Source organism: Onychomys torridus, chromosome 20 (assembly GCF_903995425.1).
Source record: "Onychomys torridus chromosome 20, mOncTor1.1, whole genome shotgun sequence".
NCBI classification, from domain to species: Eukaryota; Metazoa; Chordata; class Mammalia; order Rodentia; family Cricetidae; genus Onychomys; species Onychomys torridus.
The window spans coordinates 1,947,641-1,971,890 of record NC_050462.1 but is presented as its reverse complement, the minus strand read 5'-3'; the positions used below and the strand labels follow the sequence as shown (position 1 = coordinate 1,971,890).

Here is a 24,250-nt window from a genome sequence, read left to right as displayed (position 1 = left end):
CAAGTTGGCCTCAAAATCACAGAGATCTGCCTGACTCTGCCTCCCAAGTGCTGGGTTCAAAGGTGTGCACTACCGTGCCTGTCAAAAACTTTTTTAAATGCAGGTTATGATTTTGTCCTGTGTAAAAGATACTGTAGACAAGGCTGGAAGTGCTTGTCTAGCATGCATAAGGCCCCAGATTCAATCCCCGGCTTCAACAACAGCAAAAGAAGCTTCTAAAATTATGTTTTGTTATAAAACTCAGTAGCAAAAACTTTCATTATTACTAATGTTACACTTATCAGTAAGTACTAGGATTTCCCTTACGTTCATAAGTGGTGTTTTCATATCATTGTTATACAACTGCTACAAAATTAAATGGCTTGAAACAGCACCACTTTCTAACTTCTCATTAATATGTACTTGGGTAGTATTAGGAGGGACAGCTTGTCTCTTGGCCATGTAGTTACCTCAGGATTCAAGATGTGGGCTAAAATACAAGAATATATTGCAATTTTTTTTTGATTGGCTCAAAACAACTCCAGCTTGAAGCAAGCCTTGCTTCTAGATTTTTCAGTCATTTGAAACAATGCTTTTTTTTTCAAGTCAGTTTAAGCTGTGTTTTTACTACTTACCTACTAATACGTAACTAGAGACATTTTAGGGGAAAGATAAGGGCATGAAGACAGGAGTAAAGTATCTCTGAGGATCAAGATGTGGCATCTAGCTGGGCAGTGGTGGCACTAACCCAGCACTAGGGAGGCAGAGGCAGGAGGATCTCTCTGAGTTCGTGGCCAACCTGGTCTAAAAAGTGAATTCCAGGACAGCCAGGGCAGTTATACAGAGAAACCCTGTCTCGAACAACCAAAACAAACAAACAACAAGAAAAGTGGCACTGTGTCACCAGAGATTAGGAAGAGTTGCCTCTCACAGCAGAGGAAGGGCAGAATCCCACACTGCACAGTGGCAGTGCCCCCAGGTCGTGACCAGAACTGGTGGAAATTGAGTAATAAAACCCAATCTAATCAGAACAGACTGGTCCTGTGTGTCATAGAGCATGCAAGTAGTCAGCAAGTAGTGTGGACATCTGAAAGGACCACATTAGGGAAACAACAATCATTTCCGCAGTAAAGGACACACTGAGGGCTCCCAAACTGTACCATTCATGCCATGTGCCTAGATATAGCCCCAAGGAAACAACAGGGAAGAGAGAATAACAGGTAAAGCCAGGTGGCAGTGGCACATGCCTTTAATCCCAGCACACAGGAGGCAGAGCCAGGTAGATCTCTGTGAGTTTGAGGCCAACCTGGGCTACAGAGTGAGTTCCAGGACAGGCTCTGAAGTTATACAGAGAAACCCTGTCTCAAAAAAAAAAAAGAATAGCACGTCAGTTTCTTGCTAGTTTGGTAAAGTAGAGCATGGCATGAAAAACAAAGTTGAGAGGAGGTTAAGAGCACCAGCTGCTTTTGCAGAGGACCAGAGTTGGCTCCCAGCACCCAAATGGTGGCTCACAGCCGTCTATAACTCTAGTTGCAGGGAATCTGATGCCTTCTTCTGCCTTGAGGACCCTGTAAATATGTGATGCATATACATACATGCAGAAAAAACACTCATAGATATAAAGTAAAAATAATTTTTTAGAAAAGAAATTAAATTGGCACATAGAAAATAATTTTCCAAGCCGGTTGGTAGTAATTGTTGGTTAAATCGGCTCTGCTCCTGGCTGGCCACCACCCGCGGTGGCCATGCCGGTGGAGGAGCATGCTGGAGGAAAGTCACGAGCCATGCTTACCTTTTTAGAGCTTTACTGGGAGAGAGAGACAGAGACAGAGACAGAGACAGAGACAGAGAGACCGCGAGGAGGGAAGACAGCAGAAAGAGAAAAGGGAGACACACAGAGGACCCGCTTTTTAGGCTGGGCTGCCGTCCCAGGCTGATGACGTAATTAAGGACAGAATCCTTATATCCCAGACTTTCACTTATTATAGAAAAGCAGGTAGATGGGAATAGGGAAGTCGTTCCTCTCAAAAACTGCTTCCAGCTGATTTTTGGACGTTGGTTGGCTCTTGGGGGAATGGAGAAGAGGAGTCTTCCGATGTAGACAGGCATTATGGGATGCTGTCTGTCATCCGTTTGTTCCAGAGACATGTATCCCTTTTGGCGTGACTGGGAACCTTCTGTCTGACAAGATGCTGGTGACATAGAAAAAAGTCTGATCTCTGAATTCAATGCCAGCCTGTCTTCAGAGTGAGTACCAGGACAGCCGGCCAGGGCTACACAGAGAAACCCTGTTGAGAGAGAGAGAGAGAGAAAGAGAGAGAGAGAAGAAGAAGGAGGAGGAGGAGGGGGAGGAGGAGGAGGGGAGGGACGGAGGAAGGGAGAGAGGGAGGAAACAATTTATCTTTATACATATATCTTTAAAAACTAAAATTCAGGGTTGGGGATTTTAGCTCAGTGGTAGAGTGCTTGCCTAGCAAGCGCAAGGCCCTGGGTTTGATCCTCAGCTCCACAAAAAAAAAAAAAAAAAAAAAAAAAAAAAAACTAAAATTCAGATCAATAAAATAAGGGCGATAAAGAGCTTGACTGGGGTGAAAGTTTTGAAGACTGGGAAAAAACCTGTGTGTGGGGAGGGAGGCGGCTGTGGTGCATTTTGGGGGATTAGATGCAGAATCTTCAGTAAGTCAGGATCTCCTTGAGGGTTGGAGTAGACAGTTGGATTAAGGTGCTTCCATTCCAATAGGTGTTTGGGATATGCAAATTAGTTTATAGATGATTGGTTGAGCAGAAATGATGTCTATGAAAGGCAAAACCTGTCATATGTATTTTATCCCTTCATTGATGTTTTTGTTCCAACTTTTTTCACTGAGTAACAGTGGCTGAAAGGCACACAGCTGCACACACCATTGTGAGCATAGAAGAATACAGTTCTGTGTGTAGAACACCCATGATTTATCCATGATGTCCTTTTGTCTACATTCAGCCTAGTCTTCCCGGTAGATGTATCTGGCCTTTATTGAATTCTTGTCTCCATTAGGGTAACTTGTCCTTATATCCCTTAAAAAAAAGCCAGCTTTGACCCTGACCTTAATATCCTCCTTATGCTAATTCCCTGCCAGATTCCACCCTCCTGAATGCTTAAGGGAAGTTCCCTGTCTGCGTTTCCTGCATATTGGGCGTTAACAGCTTAGAAGCAAGATTGTAAAACATCATAGTGAATTTCTGCCCTCTGGGGTTCTCCCATTGTGCTGTAAGCCTGTATTTAAGACCTCCTCCCTCCTTCAATAAACGGCATTTTAAAAAAGAAACAAAAAGAGAGAGAGAGAGAGAGAGAGAGAGAGAGAGAAGAGAATAGAAGAGAAAAGAAAAGAAAAGAAACCCTCAGACAAAAAGAAAAAAGAAGAGGTAGTGTGGTGACCCACAGAGGCTTCCTAGTGAGACCTTACTCAGGGTCAGAGAATCTGAGCTTGCTTTACCCAGCAGGGCTGCATAATGGAATGATTTTGCTGGGGACGCGGTTACCAGTTGTTTGGAAGGGTCTTCACTTGGCTGTACAGTGTGCTTTGATCTTGCAAGGGGGAGATCTTTTATCTCTCCCCTTGGCATATTATAAAAAGTCCTTTTGAATAAATAATTGGGTGAGTGGGTATTGACCCAGAGCCCTCCCAAAGAGGGGAAAAAAGCCAGCTCTGGTTTTTAGAAGTAAAGCCCAGTGTTTAATTGCTCACATGGAGATTAAGCTCATTGGGATCGTCCTGTATTAAACTGCAAGCATTTAAGTGCCCAGTTCAACTTCATCTTTCATAAACCTGTTGCTTTAACTGCACATCTTGCAGAATGGTCCCCACAGGTCTGTACAGGTTCTTATGGGTCTTGTTTTGTACTTCTTTCACTGTCCTCCAGGTGGCATCAGCCAGTACCAGGCAACTTGATTGCTGTCCTGGAATTCAAACTATTAAGGGTGAGAGGAAAGGGTCCATTGGTAGTGTCTGTTCTCACAGTCTGCATGTGTGTGTAATCTGCCTTCCTTTGATTACCTCTTAGTTTGGCCCAATAACTGTTCTTAAAAATCTAGTCCAGCATGGTGCACACACCTATAATCCCAGCAGTCATGAGGCAGAAGTGATAGAATGACCAGTCAGTGCCAGTGTGGGCTCAGAGCAAGAGCCTATCTTCACAACAATAGTACCTCTGGCTTTGCAGACAGAGAGACCATTCTATTTTTCTACTTTGGGCTCAAAATACTTGTCACTTTGTGTGTTTTATCCCAAGGACTCCTGTCAGTTCTTTTGTGGCTTTGGTTTCTATCTGAAGCAATCTCTAAATCTGCTTCTCTACACAGACACCTCTCCGAGTGCCAGCATGTCAGCATAACAACGCCAACAGCCACTGGTTTACCCCTCAGTTCAAGCTCCATGGACCCACGCCCTTTAGGAAGCACTTCCACAGCCCCAAGAGGCATGAAACACAGTCTCCTGGCATCGTTCTGTTTTCTATCCCTCATTCCCTCCTTCCAACTGCGGTTGTTGATGTTAATTCTAATCAACACACCCTCACCCCAGGTTTCTATGCTGTTCATTCTGTTTTCAGTTTGCTTTTGACATACTTTTTCTAAGACATAAAAATCGACATGAGCCTCGTATGTAAATATACTGCCATATGTTGTCCAGCTATCCACTTCTTTGGAGCTTTCCATTCACTCCTTTTTAAATATTCCATTCTGTTTAACGTGAATTCAACTTTCTACAAAACGCCTTCTGAGGCTCCTGGTAACCTGTGTCCCTCGCCTTGCCCCATGTTTGCACATCTGTAACGGCCTCTAGTGTCCCTTTGAGGGAGGACCTGCAGAGGACTTGGAGGCTCTGGGCTTGGCTTCCTCCCTTTTCCGTTTTTGAGTGCCAGTTGAGCTGACTGCTCTGGGCCTTGGTTCTCTCCTGTGTGTGTCCCTTTGCTCTTTATTATGATGAAGTCTCTGACAAAGCAAACAACAAAAGACTTGGGGGAGGAAGGGCTTGTTTCAGCTCACAGTTTGAGGGTACAGGCTATCACAATGGGGACAGCTTGGCAGCAGAAATGCACCCCAGAAGCAGGAGAGATAGGTGTTGGGAGTTTGGCTTGCTTTCCCCCTTTTCTTCAATCCAGGCTCCTAGCCCATGGGATGATACCAACTACAGGTACAGTGGATCTTCCCACCCCATTTAATCTAATCTAGAAACTCCCGCATAGGTGTATACTATAGACGAAATTCTAAATGGCCTTATTAAATAAAAAAAAAAACATGGAGCCAGAAATTTGGGTTAAAGCCTTAGAAATCAGGGAAATACGGAAAGCTACCAGCTAACCTCACCTCACCAAGTCTGCAGCTAACAAGGAGAGTGACTTTCTGTCTACCCAGGCTTATATGCCTTGCTTTTCTGCCCTCTCCTTGACTCTTAGCCCAGCTACCTCATTTCCTCTTCCTACACAGCTCTGTCACTATCTGTCTGTCTGTACAGACCTGTTATGCCAAGATTGCAGGGACCCCCAAAAAACCACCATGGAGACTGAATTCTGCATGTAAAAACAAAGAGCCTTTATTTCAAGCTCCAGAGCTTGGTCCCTCTGTCTGACCTACACAACGGTGAGAACAGAGAGCCCTGAGCTCAGGTGGGGCAGAGTTTTTATTATAGCAGGGGTTGGGGTAAGGACCCTGATTTCCAGGGTCCAGGACCCTGATTGCCTGACAATTGTCTAGGGGTAACAAAAATAGGTGTGTGCTAGACTCAAGCACATCTGGCCACCTTATCTAAGGGTTGGAATGTTTGGGATGTCAGGTACTTCCTCATCCCTGACTGGATCTGGGTGTTGCCTGCCAGTAAGCCTGTCACAGAAGCTGTGTCTAGGCCCCTAAGCCTGTCATGGCTGTTGCGTGGTCGAGCTATTTTGGGGCCCCTCCACAGTCTCTATGGTTGGTACTGGGATTAAAGGCATGTGTCACCACACTTGGCTCTGTTCCCTAGTATGGCCTTGAACACACAGAGACCCTGCCTGCTAAGTGATCGGATTAAGGACATGTGCTGCCTGACTTTGTTTACTTAAAATGGTTCGCCTTTCCTCCTGATCTCCAAGCAAACTTTATTTATTAACACACAAATAAAATATCACCACATTTCAGCACCAATAAAATATCACTATAGTATACCCAGCCATTTGTCTTCTAAGTGATTCTACAGGTTAAATGGCATGTCGTCCCAAGAGTTTCGCAAAATAACCTTCCGCCATCTTTTTGCTCTCTGGCTCCTGCTCTGCCTGCACATAGCAGAAGCAGCCAAGGCCCTCTCTGACACATTTTGACACCAGCAATCACAGCAGGGAAGGTGTGTGGGTGAGAGATGCTCTAATGTGGCTGTGGGAATGTGAGGCAGCTGATCACATTGTGTTCATACTCAGGAAGCAGAGAGATGCACAGATATTTCGTTTTTATTAAGCCCAAGATCACAGTTCACAGGATCATGCCACCCACATCTAGAGTGTGTCTTCCCTCAATTAAATCTCTAAGAAAACATTCTCAATCATGTTCAGATGTCTCCTTAGGTGATTCAAATCCAGTTAAGCTGAAACAATTAACTATCATACTCATCTATAAACCTGGAATGGTAATATGTAACTAATATAGCTGTTGTGAAAATTAAATAAATAAAATAACATGTAAAGTACTCAGCAAAATGTATATAATATGGCTCTAAGCCTAGCACATAGTATAGATTCAAGTGGTCTTGGATATTATTAATGTATTGTGGTATTTATTAATTCACTTAATAAATACAGGACTTATTCTAAATGAGAGGGACACAGGAAACAGAACAAACATGTAACATAGACCAGGGACAGTGGGGCACATTTATAATCCCAAGTCTCTTCCTTCCTCAGATGAGCCTGAGCTTTCTGTTGTCTAGAGCTGATCCTAGATAAAAGTATTCAAGATGTCAACACTTTAGATCAGCACTAAGGAATGAAGGCACAAGAATCAGGAGCTCAAGGCTTTCTTTAGCTACATAGTAAGTTTGAGGCCAGCCTGGACTGCATGAGACCCTGTTAAAAACAAAGCAGAATAATACTAGTTAATAATGAATGCTAGGGGGGCTGGAGAGATGGCTCAGAGGTTAAGAGCACCGACTGCTCTTCCAGAGGTCCTGAGTTCAATTCTCAGCAACCACGTGGTGGCTCACAGCCATCTGTAATGAGATCTGGCACCCTCTTCTGTGTACATAATAAATATAAATAAATCTTTTAAAAAATGATTAGACAGATTTGTTTACAAAAATCATAATGAATGCTAGGAGCAGCTGTTGTCACATTTCCATAACTGAGCTTGATGTCTGTCCTAAACTCTCAGGCTACTCACTGTTCAAAAGTGCTCTATTCTAGGTCTTTTCAGTTGCGTCAAGATTTAAAAATCAAACACACAGGCTCTCATATGCATTGCAAGCTGGCCTGAAATTCATGATGTAGCCCAGGCTAGCTTTGAACTCGTGGTGGTCCTTCTATGACAGAAACTACAGGAGTGACATGCCAACACTTCCCTCAAGAATCTCCCCTCCTCCCCCTCTTCCTCTTGCCTTCTTCCCTCCTCTCTCCCTCCTTCTCCCCCTTCTCCTCTTCCCTCTCATGATTTCAAGATTAAACTCAGTTAATGATGCAGAACATCTCCTTTCTCTCTTTAGGGCAACAACATCTGAGTTCTCAGAGGCTTAAGGGACATCACATCTCTTTATTTTCATTTTATTTATTTAATCTATATGAGTGTTTTGCCTGCCTGTATGTATGCACACCATATAGAGACCAGAAGAGAGCATTGGGTGCCCTGGAGCTGCAGTCATGGACAGAAGTGAGCTGGCATGTGGAGGCTGGGAACTGAACCCAGATCCTCTGAAAGAAGAGCAAGTGCTTTTAACTGCTCAACCATCTCTCTAGGCCTTATTTTTGTTTTTTAATTAGCATGTAAGTATTAGATTTCACTGTGGTGTCTTAGTTTGGATTTTTTTTAATGAGGCAGGACTTCTTTTTTTATTTTTAAATTTATTTATTTATATTTTATGTACACTGGTATTTTGCCTGCATGTATGTTTGTGTGAGGGTGTCAGATCTTGCAGTTATAGACAGTTGTAAACTGCCATGTGGGTGCTGGGAATTGAACCCATGTCCTCTGGAAGAACAGCATGTGCTCTTAACCACTGCACCATTTCTTCAGCCCCCTTAGTTTGGATTTATATTGCTACAAAGAGACACGATCACAGCAACTCTTACTAAGTAAAATATTTAACTGGGGTGGCTCACTACAGTTTCAGAGGTTCAGTCCATTATCATTGTGGCCATGGTGGGGAGCTTGGCAGTACACAGGCAGATGTGGTCCTGGAGGAGTAGCTGAGTGTTCTACATCTTACAGGCAACAGGAAGTTGACAGATACACTGAGCAGTATCCTAAGAATAGGAAACCTCAAAGCCTAACTTCACAGTGACACACTTCCTCCAACAAAGCCATACCCACTCCACATCTCCTAATAGTGCCATGCCCTATGAGATTATGGGGGCTAATAACATTCAAACCACCACATTTGACTTCCTAGCCCCATAAGCTTATAATAATATCATAATGCAAAATCCATTTGGTTCAACTTCAAAAACCCTCATAGTCTATCACAGTCTCAATGATGTTTTAAAGTCCAAAGTTCAAAGTCTTTTCTGAGATTTCTGCAGTCTTTTAACTATAATCACCTGTAAAGAAATCAAAATAAAAAAGCAGATAACATGCTTCCAAAAAATAATGGCACAGGATATATACATTACCATTTCAAAATGCCAACTGAGCAACTCCAAACTCTTCATCTTTGTGTCTGATGTCAAAATGCTTTTGGGCCGGGAGGTGGTGGCACATGCCTTTAAGACCAGCACTTGGGAGGCAGAGGCAGGTGAATCTCTATGAGTTCAAGGCCAGCCTGGTCTCCAAAGTGAGTTCCAGGAAAGGTGCAAAGCTACACAGAGAAACCCTGTCTCGAACTCCCCCCCCCAAAAAAAAACAATGCTCTTTAGATCTCCAACCCTGTTCAGCTTTGTTGACTGTAACACACTTCTTTCTCTTGGGCTGGTTCCACTTCTTGTTAGCAGAAATCTTTGGCAGGTATCCCATGGCTCTGGCATCTCTAACATCTTGGGGTCTCCAAGGCAATCCAGGCTTCAAGTTCTCAGCTTCATACAATGGTTCTCTGCTAGGCCTCCATTTAGGGACACCACTGACACATGCCTGGCCTCAAAGGCAAATTCCATAACTCTTGTTTTGTTTGTTTGTTTTGTTTTGTTTTTCGAGACAGGGTTTCTCTGTGTAGCTTTGGAGCCTGTCCTGGAACTCACTCTGTAGCCCAGGCTGGCCTCGAACTCACAGAGATCCACCTGGCTCTGCCTCTGAGTGCTGGGATTAATTGCGTGTGCCACCACTGCCCGGCTCCATAACTCTTTTCTTATATCTTTAACTCTAAACCCAGAAACACATGGCCAAAGCTGCCAAGTTCTGCTGCTTGCTGGGGCTAGAACATGGCCCCCTCATTCAATTACATCTTCACCAGTTTTCTGTCTTTTACTGCCAAAGCTTGGCTATCCTGAAACTGGATCTCAAGACCAGGCTGGTCTCAAACTAAGAGATCTGCCAGCCTCTGCCTTCCAAGTGCTGTGATTAAAGGTGTGCCTCACCACATTTGGCTCTAAGCTTTTCTCTCTCTCTGTGTCTCTCTCTCTCTCTCTCTCTCTCTCTGTCTCTCTCTTTTAAATTTATTTACTTTTATTTTATGTGCATTGGTGTTTTGCCTGCAGGTCAGATCTTTGAGTTACAAACAGTTGTTAGCTGCCATGTGGGTGCTGGGATTTGAACCCAGGTCCTTCAGGAGAGCAGTCAGTGCCCTTAACCACTGAGCCATCTTTCCAGCCCCCAGCTTTTCTTTAGTTCCTTTTCACAAATCGGAAATTGAACTGGATGGGATCTTGCCCTTTATTCCTTTTAATCCATTTATCTCCTTGAACACAGAACTTAGCTCCATTCCACTTTCTGGTTCTCTTTTTCTCTTCAAATATTTTTCCTTGCTCCTTTTCATTATAAATCTTCATCAGAGTTAACACTAATAACCACACAATAGAGTATTACTAGGCTGTTTTAAGGATTCTCCAGCCAATGGAATTAATCCAAAACTCTCCACTTTAGCCTCAGGCAGACTCTTTGGACAAGGGCAAAAATCAACCACTTTCTTCATCAAAGTATCACAAGAATGATCTCTACGTAACATACTGAAATTCTTCTCCTCTGAAACCTCTTGAGTGAACTCCCAACAGTTCAAATCATTATCAATACCATTGTCTTCTGTGCTCCTACTAGTATGGATGATTAAGAAGTGCTTAAAGCATCCTACTGCTTTCCAAACCCAAAGTATCAAAGTCCAAATTTGTCCAAACAATAACATGGTCAGGTCTATCGCAGCAATACCCAACTCCTGGTTCAAACTTCTGTCTTAGTTTGTGTTTCTATTGCTGTGAAGAGACACCATGATCATGGCAACTCTTACTAAGAAAACATTTAATTGGGTGGCTTGCTTACATTTTTGGAGGTTTAGTCCATTATCATCATGGCAAGGAGCATGGCAGCATACAAGCATATATGTTCCTGGAGGAGTGTGTGAGTCCTACATCTTGCATGCAACATGTCGACTGAGACACCGGGCAGTATCCTCAGCATAGGAAACCTCAAAGCAGGCTCTCACAGTGATACACTTCCTCCAACAAGGCCACACCCACTCCAACAAAGCTGCATCTCCTAATAGTGCCACTCCCTATGAGATTATGGGAGCCAATTACATTCAAACTACCACATGGCGTTCTCAAATATAACTTATTTTAGTTAATCTTTCTCTCCTTCTTTCCCCTCTGACTCATACTCTCCTACTTGCAGAAGCATCCTTTCCCTTTTCATGAAACGTGTGTTCTACTGGTCTTCCACTCCTCAGTGCCTTTTTCCCCATCTCATTGGTTCCCTTTATCATTTCATGACCTATGTTCACACACACACACACACACACACACACACACACACACACACACACACACAGTCTTTCTGAGTCTGCCATCTCATAAAATATAATTTCCATATCTACCCACTTTCCTGAACTTTCATAATTTCATTTTTACAGATAAATAAAATCCCATTTCGTTTATAGATTTATCTGACAATCCTATTCCCTTGCTATGTAAGGACATCACGTCTTGAGGAAGGCAGTCTATGCTGTTGTCTGATTCAGAGATGATCCTGCCTGATCCCCCAGCTATAATCTCTCCAAGTTGGCATTTACTGAACACCTATGTCCTCATCTGCCTGCTAGTCACAATTCCCTGTGACATTTTGCATCCCACAATTCCTTTGTTATAACACTTTAAGTGCTGATTTTCTTTTTCCGCTAACTTTCACTCCCCTCGGAGGAAGAGCACACATGGAGACAAATCAAGCTGTGGGCTGGGATGTAGTAAAGAGTACTTACCTGGCATTCACCTAACCCTGGGTTTAATCTCCAGCACCACATAGCCTGGCCAAGGTGGCTCATCCTTGCAATCCCAGAGCTCTGAGGCCAGGCAGGAGGATCAGAAGTCTAAAGTCATCAACCATTACGCAGAGAGTTGAAGGCAACCTGGACTCCATAAGAGCCTGTCTCCAAAATCAAAACAGGGGCTGGTGAGATGGCTCAGATATTAGGAGCACTTGCAGAAGATCCAGGTTCAATTCCCAGAACTCACATGGCAGCTCACAACTCTATAACTCCTGTTCCAGGTGACCTCTTCTCATCTCCTGGGACACCAGGCGTGCAGATGGTGCACATTCATGCAGGCAGGTAAAACATTCATACACGTAAAGTGAATCTAAAGAGTGAACAGTGGAGATGAAAAGTCTGGCTGTTCTCCTTAGCCAGCAGGGAGTTTGGGCTGGGCTTCCTGGGCTTTTTCTGTCCCATGGCATTCCATACACGTATTCTGGGTGGTACACAAAAGTCTGAAATGGCAGCTCTTCCATGGGACTTGGCCTCCTGATTTCAGATGGAAATTGGCATAAGACCTTTCTATTCTCAGATCAGAGTTTATCTAGGTAATCTGGAGCTGATCCTAGGTAAAAAAAAAAAAAAAAGTGTGTAAGATATTGCCTTCTTATTTTAGAGAAGGTTTGATCTCATTTGATCTTATTTTCCTGTACTTATGTTGCTGCCCAGCATGGAGAGTGTCTATACAGTGCTGGTGGAGGAGTGGGGTACTTGCTGATTGCCACCTGGACCAGGCTTGAGTTCAGAACAAGACTTTGTCCCTAGTGATGCTGCTCTGAGATCAGACCAGATCACAGATGTTGGTCTCATATCCAATGACCTGCACAGGGATCATCATAGGACCAAAAAAAAGTCTATGGAAAGGAAAAAAAACATTGGCTAATATTTCACAATATCATATTGCTACATCTGTAACTATTTACACTTTCTAAATGCACTCAGTCAGCAAGTAGGATAAGAACCAGGGAGAGGGCTGTTCACAAGTACATCCTTATTAACTGGGTCAACTATGGATTGCATCAATATACAGCCAGGAAACCAAAATGACTTGCCAAATCAAATGGGAAATATTCAGTAAGAGGAACTATGAGTTATAATAAGCAATTGACTAAGATAAATAGAGCTCCAAAGAACACCCCAGACCCATGCATGAGTACCAAAGGACACATTTGGAATGGTAAAGCCTCCCAAGGGGAGGATTTACATCTCTCAGGAGAAGATATGGCTACAGACACTGGATAAGGAAATTAGCCAGACGAGAGCTCCAGTCACCACTGGGAGGCAGAAAATCATGGCTGGGAGTGGCTCCCAAAATGCAGTTGGCCTGAGACTGGATAACCACCATCACGATGTCTGCCAGACTCTAGGAAGCCACCAACCACACTACTACTGAAACCTGATACAAACTGGTTCATTACATGTCCATTCTCAAGGGCTTCTGTCAACCACGGAGTGGGGTCAGAAAAGGAAAACAAAAGCACAGGAGAACTCAGAAGAGATGGCTACCCCAACTTCCCACTCCGCCTTCTACTGGCAGTGCATAACATAATGCCAGAGGCAAAGGAGATGTCCTATCAGGTGTTGCTCTAACAAGAGGCAATGGAAGGTGAATTTGGAGCTGAGATGAGATAACTAATAACTGATGTGTAAAGTAGCGCAGCATAGTCTCTAGAAGAGTTTATTGTAGGACTGGAGAGATGGCTCAGCATCTTATATCACATGCTGAAGACGGAGCCTCTAACTTGTGTGCCCTGGGGGCACAAACCACACCCAAATCATAGCAATCCTGAAGAAGTTAAAGCCAAGAGATGGAGGCAGGCTCTCCCTCTTTTCCTGTTTTCTTTCTACTACTATCATGATGTTGGACCCAACGAGAATTTTACCAGTAATTCTTTGGTGTGTGTGTGTGTGTGTGTGTTTTGTTTGAGGCAGAGCCTCACTAAGTAGCCTTGGCTGGTCCTGAACTCACAACAACCTTCCTGACTCAGTCTCAAAGGTGCAAGGGACACCACAGTCAGTTCTTGACTACGCTTATACATATAATTCACTCTGAAAGAATGGGGGTCAGTGATTGGCTGTATGCCAAGAAAAGAGCTCTGGATTCAGAAACAGTTTGGGCTTTTTATCCAGTTTCATTACTTATGTCCTGGAGTTTTACTTTCTTATCAATAAGATTTACCTTACCCTAAAGATTTAACTGTACCCTAATAGCATTATAAAGATTACACCCAACATGTCCGCCATTAGTCCACAGACACAGGGTGCCTGTGCAGCCACCCAGAGACTCTCCCTGTTGCTTTCAGTCCTAGTTTGGGGCTTGTCCACCACTTTGGAAAATCCAGCCCCTTCCCAGGCTACCCCCATATCCACAACATCTTAAAAAACCCACTGGACTCACAGGGTGGTTTGGAAATGCCCCTGGAAGACACAACTTGGGCATCTGCTGACTGCATCAAATACAGAAAAGTTACTGCAAAGAAAGACCTATAACTGGTTTTCAGTGTGAAGAAGCTGAAAACTACCTTCTCCATGATGCCACAGTATAGCCCCCTAAAGCCCACAAAAATGTTTCAGAGAAAAAAGTATCACAAATATGACTAATACACTGCATATAGAACATAGCACTTGCTCAATAAGTAATGGTTGTTATTAAATGGCAATCTCTATTGTCCAATCCAAATATATTTAATGGTCGATGTGCCATTAAAATCCTTTTGTATTTGAGGAATGCACTGTTGATACACTTTCATAAGATTAATGCTTCAATGCTAAAGTTACACAAACACCCATACACTGTCTGTTAAAAAATTCATCTTTATTGAATGAGCAATCCATAAACAGAAGTCAACTCTACATGGATCAATTTTCTCTTAACTTCCCACCATTTCGTTTGGATGCTTGAAAACAGCTTTTATGTCTTTAGAGACACTCTGCTTCCTTTCAAACTGCTCAAAGGCAAACACAAAGCACTGTGTGTTTTTAAAGCTACAAAAATAGGTCCTGGAATACAACAGGATCTGAGTGAAGGCACAGCTCTGTTTTCAGGTCTTCTGCATGGGTGACAAGAGGCTAAGAAGGTCCCTAGTAGTGACCATGAGAAGTTCACTCCTCTTTACAAAAATGAACAGTATGCTTAATTCTCTATGGTTTTCATGTAGAGAGTTTCAACTCTTCTGCGGAAACCAAAAACGGAAGAGCTACTGTGGCAACAGAAGTGGAGGTAGAGAGAAGCATTTAGACATTGGTTCCCTAAATCACTGAAGTTAGTCTCTTGCTGTCATTTGTTAGAGCTGCCATTATAAAGTACTGCATACACTAGGTAACTCAAAGCAACAGTTCTAGAGGCCAGAAGTCCAAAAGCATCAGAGGGTCATGTGGTCTCTGAAGTCACTAAGGAAGGATGTTCCAGGGCTTTGCTGGCTCCTTCTAGTCCCTTGGTTTGTGGCCAACCATAATTTCAATCTTCACACGGCACTCTCTCTGTATGCACTTCTGTCTCTATGTCCAAACTTATCCTCTATTTGAGGACACTTACCACGTTAGATTAGAGTACACTTTAATGATTATGTCATCTTAAATTGGTTATATTCAAATACTTTGTTTCCAAATGTAGTCATTTTCACAGGTAAGGGGGTGTTACTGGATCAGGCTCTCTGGATAAGTGAGACAGTTGATTAGCTTGAACTGTTTGGGAGGCACCTAGGCAGTGGGGACCTGAACCTGTCCTTAGTGAATGAGCTGGCTGTTTGGAACCTGGGACTTATGCAGGGACACATGCTCAGCCTGGGAGGAGGGGACTGGACCTACCTGGACTGAATCCACCAGGTTTAAATGAATCCCCAGGGGAGTCTTTGCCCTGGAGGAGATGGGAATGGGGGGTGGACTGGGGGTAAGGTGGAGGTGGAGGGGGGAGGGAGGACAGGGGATCCCATGGCTGACATATAAAATTAAATTAAACTATAAAATAAAAAAAATTCATGAAAAAAAAGAATTTGAAGGGAATACAATTCAACCTATAACTGGCACTATTTTATTTCTTTTTAACTTTGCCAAACATAGTGGTGCCCAGCAACTCTTCATTCATTTGTTCAATTAATATTTATTTATTTATTTATTTATTTATTTATTTATTTATTTATGTATGTATGTTTTGGTTTTTCAAGACAGGGTTTCTCTGTATAGCTTTGTGCCTTTCCTGGATCTCACTCTGTAGACCAGGCTGGCCTTGAACTCACAAAGATCCGCCTGCCTTTGCTTCCCAAGTGCTGGGATTAAAGGCATGCACCACCACCGCCCGCCTTCAATTAACAGTTAATTACTCATCAAGCTCTGTCCTCCATATTGATGGCACACAAAGATACTCTGGACTCAGAGACCCTGTCCTTGAGAAGTTACACTTTGGAGAGAAGCAGAAACACATTTATTATAGTGATAAGTGTTGTTGTTGAGGCAATGCAGCTAGGTATTATAATAAAAATGTTCATTAGTCTTCGTAACAGTGTGTCAAGTGATGTATCAGACACATACTTGGAGGACTCAAGGGAGGAGCTATATTTGTACTAGAGGTAAAGAATATTTTCACAAATTAAGGAGCATTTATTTGAGTCCAAAGGGATATGAGGAAATATACTTTAGGTAGTTCAAAGATGATTGATTGTAGTGAGCTGTAGATCCCAAAGAGCATTCCTCTATCAAAAGAAAATCCAGCACAATAAAGAAGAAGAAACAAAGAATAAACTCCACGAGGGCTGGGGTTTGTTGTTTGGTTTATCTGTTTTGTTATCTTCTTTGAACACAACTGCTTCATTCAATAAGTAATTGCTATGCTGATTCTAGTGGCAGAGGCTTATAACACCAGGTACTCCTAAAGCTGAAACAGGATGTATAATGACATTCCTTGGCTACAAAGTGAGTTAAAGACCACCCTTAACCAACTTAACAATATTCTCCCTCCCTCCCACTCCCTCCCTCTCTCTATCTATAGATAGATAGATGGAAGGATAGACGGATGGACAGACAGACAGACAGATATGGGTATAGGTACATACGTTTATTTAGATATCTATATTATGTGTAGATATATAAATTTTCATGGATGACTGTAAGCACATAGGTGATGCTAGGACTCAGGGATGCAGACATGAGAATCAAGAGTCATTCTCAGTTACACAGCAGGTTCAAATTAAGCCAATGCTACATGAGACCCTGCCTCAACAGAAAGGGCCTTGTATGTCTAAGGCATGACATGTGGCTTACTGATGGAAAGTCTGGCAAAGGTGCACACGTAGCCCTGTGTTCTAGTTAGATTTCAATTGCTTGAATAAAAACACTATGACCAAAGCCAACATGGGCAGGAAGGGGTTTGTCGCAGATTACAGTTAATAGCCCATCATGGAGAATAGTCAGGGCAGGAATGCAAACAAACCTGGGGGACAGAGCTGAAGCAGAGGCCATGGAGGAAAGCTGTTTACTGGCTTGTTCCCCCTTGGTTTGCTCAGTCTACTTTCTTAGACAACCTGCCGAGGACCACCTGCCTAGCAGTGGCAGTGCAACCCCACACTGGCCAAGTCCTCCCACATCAGTCCTTAATCAACCTAAGACAGAGCACCTGTGTGGCCTGGGCAGGCGTCTCCATGATGGTAAGGTGACCTGCTGACCTCCCACGCAACCTAAGTCAGAAGCTCAGTTTTTAGTAAAGGGGGGACCTGTATGGCCGGCTTGGGTAACTGTTACCTTGCTTGCTGACCTTGACTTTCACATCCTCCCTAAGGGAAGTTCCTTGTCTGTGTATCCTGCATATTGGATGTAAACAGCTTAAATGCAAGATTGTAACTCCGGGATTCTCCCATTGTGCTGTAAGCCTGTATTTAAGACCTCCCTCCTTCAATAAACGGCATTCGGCATTTAAAAATAATAATAATAATAATAAAGAAATAGAGAGAGAGAGAGAGAGGAAGGAAGGAAGGAAGGAAGGAAGGAAGGAAGAAAGAAAGAAAGAAAGAAAGAGGAAATGTCCACAGACTCCTCCACAGGCAACCTGATGGAGGCCTTTACCAGCTGAGGTTCCTCTTCCCAGATTAACTGCAATTGACAAACAACAACCCTAATCAAGGTACCCTCTTAAACTACACCTCGTGTAATAGACCAGAGTTGATAAATTGACGATATATCGATAGTATTATGAAACGCCGGGAAGTGCTGAAGATCTGGTACCGGTTCTGTCTTCTCCAGGGCTTGTGCAAAAGTGCCCGCGCCAAGCAGAAAAAAAAGGCTAAAGGGGGTGCTTTCCGCTCCTTCCAGAGCGGAGGACTCCGGTTAACGTGGACTGAAGCACACAGCTCCGCCTCAGCTCTCGGGGTAGCCCGAACTGGCCCCAGCTTTCCCTTCCACCCTACGGGAAGAACCCTGGGCGCGCTCCCGTCGGGGCCCCTCCGAGTACAGCGCGAGGGCGCACGAGCGCCGTGCCCAGCAGAGCGCGCGCCCGCGAGCTCCCCGCAGCCCCGTGCTCATCCGGGCCTCGGCGGGCCTCAGCCAATGGAAGCAGCTCCCGGCCCCCTGGTGCCGGGCTACGCCTCCTCCCCCTCCCCCGCGGCCTGGGGCCTCCCGGGCCAGCGGCCTGGGGCCGAGGAGACCCGCAGAGGCGGCGAGCCCGGCTGCCGGGCGAGAACTGAGGTCCCGAGCGCCGAGCCGCCTCCGCCGGCGCGGAAACACCCGGCACCGCGGCTCTCGCCGCGGTCTGGGCCCGGCGTAGTAAACACACTTCAGAAACGTGAGGTGCCGGTGGTCACGTGGGGCGCGCGGCGCCCAATGAGGAGCCGGGGGCGGGGCGGAGGCCGCTGACGCGGCGGAGTCACCCGGGCAGCCTCGGGACCGGTGACCGGCCCGGCGAACGTCCAGCGGCCTGGTGCTCCAGCCCGCGCGATCTGAGCTCCCTGCCCGCTCCGGGGCGCACAGGCCGCGTCGCGCGCAGCCCGCGGGGAGCTCGTGTTCGCTGGTGGAGAGCGCTTGGGACGCGCCGCCGTCTCCTCGAGGGCCGCCTCGCTAAGGGCGAGGTTTCCGTGACGAGCCTCCCGGGGCTGCTGCGGCCAGCTCGGGCCGTCGTGGCGGCTCGAGCCCCGCGCGCTCGCTCGCGCTCCGGGGATCGCAGGCCCTGGAAGGTATGCGAGTCCTCCGGACGCTGGCCGCGGGCGCGGGCTCCTGAAGGACGTCGCCCGTGGACCTCGGCGCCTCGGCAGCCTCCATTCATCTGCCAGCTGCGCGCTCGCCGCCTCGGCGCCCGGCCTCGGCGTCGCCCCCTCCCGTCCCCTCTCTGCCGTCCCTTCCCCACTCCTCGCGTGCGGAGGTTCTCCTGGAAGCGCAGGTGTCGGTTATGAGCCCGGCTTCTCTCCCTTGAAGCTCTCGGTAAAGGAAGTCGGGGTGACCAGCCGCGTCCCGGGCATGGGGGTGAACGCCGTGCACTGGTTCCGAAAGGGACTCCGGCTCCACGACAACCCCGCCCTGAAGGAGTGCATCCAGGGCGCCGACACCGTCCGCTGCGTCTACATCCTCGACCCCTGGTTCGCCGGCTCTTCCAACGTGGGCATCAACAGGTGGCGGTGAGTGCGAAGCGCTTGGGAAATTGATCCGTGTACGCGAGTCGGGTGTGGATGAGTTAGTATCAGATCTGAGATTTGGCTTTAGCCCAGCGACCGATTGCTTACACCGTGTAAGAATTATAGATGTGGTCAATATTAACTAGTACAGACTTAATAGGAGAGCCTACTGACGACCCGGAACGCCTTGGTCTTCGTCGTAAGTTTTGTGCCTGTGTTGATGGGAACTCTTATCTGGTTTGTGAAGTAGAGGAATTAAACACTCCCAGGCCTTGATTTTTGGCCTATAGAAGGGTTGTAATCTTTACTGTTGACGTGTGTCTAGGTAACGCATAATGTGGAGAAAAACCATTCATTTATTATAGCCGGTTTCAGATCCAGCTTTCTTCCCCCTTGAGGTTACAGGAGGAAAAGCAAGGGAAAGAATTACCTGATTTCTTTGCCCAGCTCACTCCTCAACTCCTCCTTGTGGTTGACAAGATAAAGCACAGTTTTTCTTTCGAGGCAAAGTATAATCTTTCTAGGGAATCCATCCACACTGGAAGAAACTCTCGGGACATTTTATGAGCTCTTTCTGAACAAACAGGGTCGATGGTCGTGCGGCTGAATGAGACGGAAGCATTAGTTTGGCAGATGTATTGATAGCGTATTTGCCAGGCATAGCTTTGAATGTGAGGGATAGAGCTGTGAACAAAGTCTGTCCTCTTCGGGCATATGTCTGAGAAAGGGAAATATATATGTAATCTTTTAGGTGATGAGATGTACTGCAAAGAGACGAGGTGAACAGGAATAGGATGGAGCCCCAATTTAAAATACTGTTAGTTAGCTGGGGACATAGCTCACTGGACAAATACTCACCTAGTGTGTGTGAGGTTTAGTCCTCAGAACCAGGGGAAAAACGTTGATTGGTGTAAAAATAGTGGAGAACATGATAGCAGGTTAAGAAGTGATGGGATGCAGCTATCTAAAGGAAGAACATTCCAGGAAAAGGCCCGAGGTGAGAATGTGCTTGACCTTTGGAAGGAACAGCCAGCCAGAATGACTGGAGCAGAGTGAATGGGGAAGTAGTGAGTATTGAGGTCGGAGTTGTAATAGGTACAAGTGAACAGAGCTTTAAGCGCTTACCAAGGTCTGTGATTTTGCTCACAGTAAAGTGGAAATGATTACAGGGTTATGAGCAGAGAAGTGATGTGATCTGACTTAAGTTGGGAAAAATGTTCTTGGTTGTGATTCTGAGAACACAATGAATCAGGGAATGAAGACAAGAAGTGAGAAGACCACTTAGGTCGCTTGTATTTGTCTAGATACAAGGTGAAAATGGCTTGCACAGAAATGTTCTGGCAAGTTGGTTGTGGGGTTAGGAAGAACAAAAGGAGCTACATCACCATAGTGAGAAGATGGAAACCCGAATGTCCATCAGCTGATTACTGGACTTTGTGCTGTGGTATAGCCTTGTACTAGTTAGTTGGCCATAAAGGAATGAAATATTGATGCATGTTGTATGATGTGTGGGTGAACCATGAAAGCATGCTAGGTGAAAGAAGCTAGTCATAGATTTCCTATATTATATGGCTGTGCTTATATGAAGTATCCACAACGGGCAAATACACAGGGACAGAGAGCAGTTTAGTGGTGACTTAGTCCTGGGGACACTGGGAAGTTGGAAGGGAGTAGCTATGGCACAGAGGTGATAAAAACATCCTGGAAAGTTATGTCTGCACATCATTAAATAACCATTAAACTGTGAACTTTAAAAAGTCTGCTCATCTCTCCAAGACTCAGCCCAAATGTCACTTTTTGTGTGGTCTAGGATGTTGCAGTCTTCTGAACTCTTACACTGTGTTTAGTATTGCTTCTTATGCATTCTCAGGAAGTACTGTTTTGTTGATGAATATTTGGTATCATTAGCTGGTTTGGGCTGCTATAATAGAATATGTTATATTGGATAATTTACAAATAATAGACATGATTTCTCTCAGTACCAGAGGCTAAGAAGTTCAAGATGAAAGCCCCAGTAGATTTGATACCTAGCAGGGGCATTTTACTTCATAGATGGCATGTTCTGTATGTTCTTACAGTGTGAAGGAATTGAAAAGGCTCTCACAGGTCTGATGATGGGATTAATCACACTCCTGAGGGTAGAGTTCTCCTAACTTGATTGCCCCACAATACCATCACATTGGAGATTAGGTTTCATCAAAGAGTTTGTGGGGATGGATGCAACATTCAGACCATAGAGGTGTAATATGCATTCATTTCTCTCTTCCATTTAGCAGATTGTACCTTCCTGAAGAGAAGCTACAATTTCATTTACTCAAAAATTGATTGCTGTTCTTCCTATTCATAGAAAGTTCTATTCCTAGGAGATTTGCAGCAGGGAATAAACCAAAGTCTCTGCTGTAAAAGACAGAATGTGTGTGTGCAGCGGGGTGTGTAATAGAGAGGAAAATAAAGCTGAGTGTGAGAACATGGACCTAAAGGAAATAAGGAAACAAGCTGGGGTTGGAGTCTGCATTCCTTGTAGCATAGTGACTATAGTAGTCAACTGATGAATATTGATTTAATTTTCCTTTTTAGATCTAGAGTTTAAGGATGAGTTAGTTACTCTATTTAATTTAGCTACTAGTGCATACCTTAAAGTGATGACTGAGAAAACCTGCTAGCCAGGTGTGGTGATACATGCTTATAAATAATCCCAGCACTTGAGAGGAAGAGGCTAGGAGAATCAGAAACTCAAGGTCGTCCTCAGCTAGGTGGTGATTTTGAGGTCAGCTTGGACTGTATTAAAGCCAATCTCAGAAAACAAAATTAAAATATTTTTTCAGTGAATACATTACTTTTATTATTTAAACATTAATTACATAATTGAAGCTATCACATATAAGGCCTCTTAATTTTTAGTAACTAAAGCTACAAGTGTGCCTACATGCTTACCCATTTTTCCTTCTAGTATATGATTTCAATAGGAAACATGTAGGTCATCTTTGACATACTTTTCAACCCTATAGTTTCTAGTTTATTTAACTTTTGTTCATATTTTCTTCAAATGTCTACATTTAGTTTACAACTTCTGTTTTTATATGTATTACTGAAATATATAGCACATTTAAACTCTTAATACAGTTATTGTTCTGGTCTCTTGTTGCAAATAGGCATTTGGATTTTTCTCTTTTTTGTGTCTTAGGCTTACTAGCTGCTTTTCTGTTTTATTTGTCATTACCTAGCATGAGGGTGCACACCTGTAATCCCAGCACTCAGGAGGCAGAGGCAGGCGGATCTCTGTGAGTTCGAGGCCAGTCTGGTCTACAGAACTAGTTACAGGACAGCTAGGGCTGTTACACAGAGAAACCCTGTCCAGAAAAACAAAAAACAAACAAACAAACAAAAAATTGCTGAAAGTTAGAGGACAGCCTGTACTCCATTGCAGGGTGCTGCCTCAGAAACAAACAAGCAAAACAACCTCCTATAAAATTATAAGTAATAGTAATATTAAAAGGATCACCTTCACAAAAAGCATGAGGTCCAGGATCCAGATAGTTTCATGGTTTAGGTTTATTGAGTGACTTCCCAGGGAGATATAAAGTAATATCTACTGACTTCTCAGGGAGGGCATTGACAGACAAAGAAAGGATTCCATCCACATGCAGCCTGTTAAACCAATGAGTATCTTGGATTTATTTACAGGAGCATGGTCAGCTCAGATAGCCATGTCAGCAGGGAGACCCACCCCAATCACTTGTTTGCTTCTTTTACATCCTCAGGAGGAGGATGGCCCTGGTGAAAGCCTCATAATCCTTGGGACCCCCCCCCTCTCTCCAGGAGGAGTGTTAGTAGCCAGATCTTGAGAGGTCTTGTGAGGGCCTCAAAATCTGTTCTGCTCTAAAACAGTGATAGTTAAGCCCTACCCAGAAGAAACAGCAGCACTTACAGTCTTAAGATTTTTGGTGTTGTTTTGTTTTGTTTTTCAAGACAGGGTTTCTCTGTGTAGCTTTGTGCCTTTCCTGGAACTCTCTTTGGAGACCAGGCTGGCCTCGAACTCAGATCCGCCTGGCTCTGCCTCCCGAGTGCTGGGATTGAAGTTGTGCACCACCACTGCCCAGCTTTAAGTTTTAAGAACAGGTGAGTTCTATACAAATGGTTCTTAAACACAGTGAAAATTAAAGGAAACTACATGAAGATATGTTAAATAGACTATAGAAACACTTGAAATATACCTTAGACTTACCTCAAGAATGCAAGGATAATTCAGTACATGTAATTTATACATTCACATAAATTGTTGATAATAGTTAATATAAGTAAGTGGATCAAAGAAAAAAATCATTTCCGGAGATGTTGAAAACACTTATCCAGCATTCATTCTTACTAGTTCTAGGCCAGAAACAAAAGGATACTTTATGATATGGAAAAGCAACTTAAAGTCTCTTGCTTGATGGGTAATGTTAAGAATCTGTCAAGTCTGGAGCAAGATAAAAGCTCTTGTCAGTGTCATATACCACAGGCACTATGTCCTGTTTGGAGCATAGACATGGAGGAGGAAGGTGGGTTATTGCTGTTTTTAGATGAGATGAAGATGTATGTTGAAATATCCAAGGTCACATGGTAACAAACAATTCAGAGGTGTTGCTGGATACATTGTGTCTTAATCTAAGATACAGAAGATTGGGGTAATGTGTAGTTCAACAGTGTTTATTTGATAAGGTCCCCTTTCCTTGTTCTCCTGTAGGTTCAGGGATGTCTCTGAAGAGGGGGTAGAAAGGTTGTAGAGCCAGAAGTAGTGGTTATCTGCAGCAAGGCAGAATTTGCTGGACAGGACACTGCCTTACCTCAGAGCTAAGGTGACTTCAGATGCAGAGATGATAATGTGTGTGTTCTTCCCCAGGCTCTGCTGGTTAACAGTGGGGGTGGGGGAGGTGGTGTGATGGTAGGACTTCATCAGCTGTGAGCATTCTTCAGGGGCTCAGCAGAGGACAGCTTGAGTCTTTCCAGCAAGAAGAGTTTCAAAGTCTTCCTTCTGTCCTCTATTTGTCCCACACCTCCACACCTCAGGAATTCCCTCCATTGATCTCTGCTGTCTTG

General features: G+C 44.4%; 1 protein-coding gene across 1 annotated transcript in view; it reads left to right on the top strand.

Annotated features, from left to right (window-relative positions):
- Positions 1-18,141: 18,141 nt before the first annotated feature.
- The window catches only part of Cry1 (cryptochrome circadian regulator 1), a 57,937-nt gene continuing 51,828 nt past the window's right edge, over positions 18,142-24,250 (top strand). Inside the window, exon 1 of the mRNA XM_036170017.1 lies at positions 18,142-19,174. Within this exon, the coding sequence (XP_036025910.1) occupies positions 19,017-19,174 (158 nt within the window). The 5' untranslated portion in view covers positions 18,142-19,016. The remainder of the gene's footprint in view (positions 19,175-24,250) is intronic.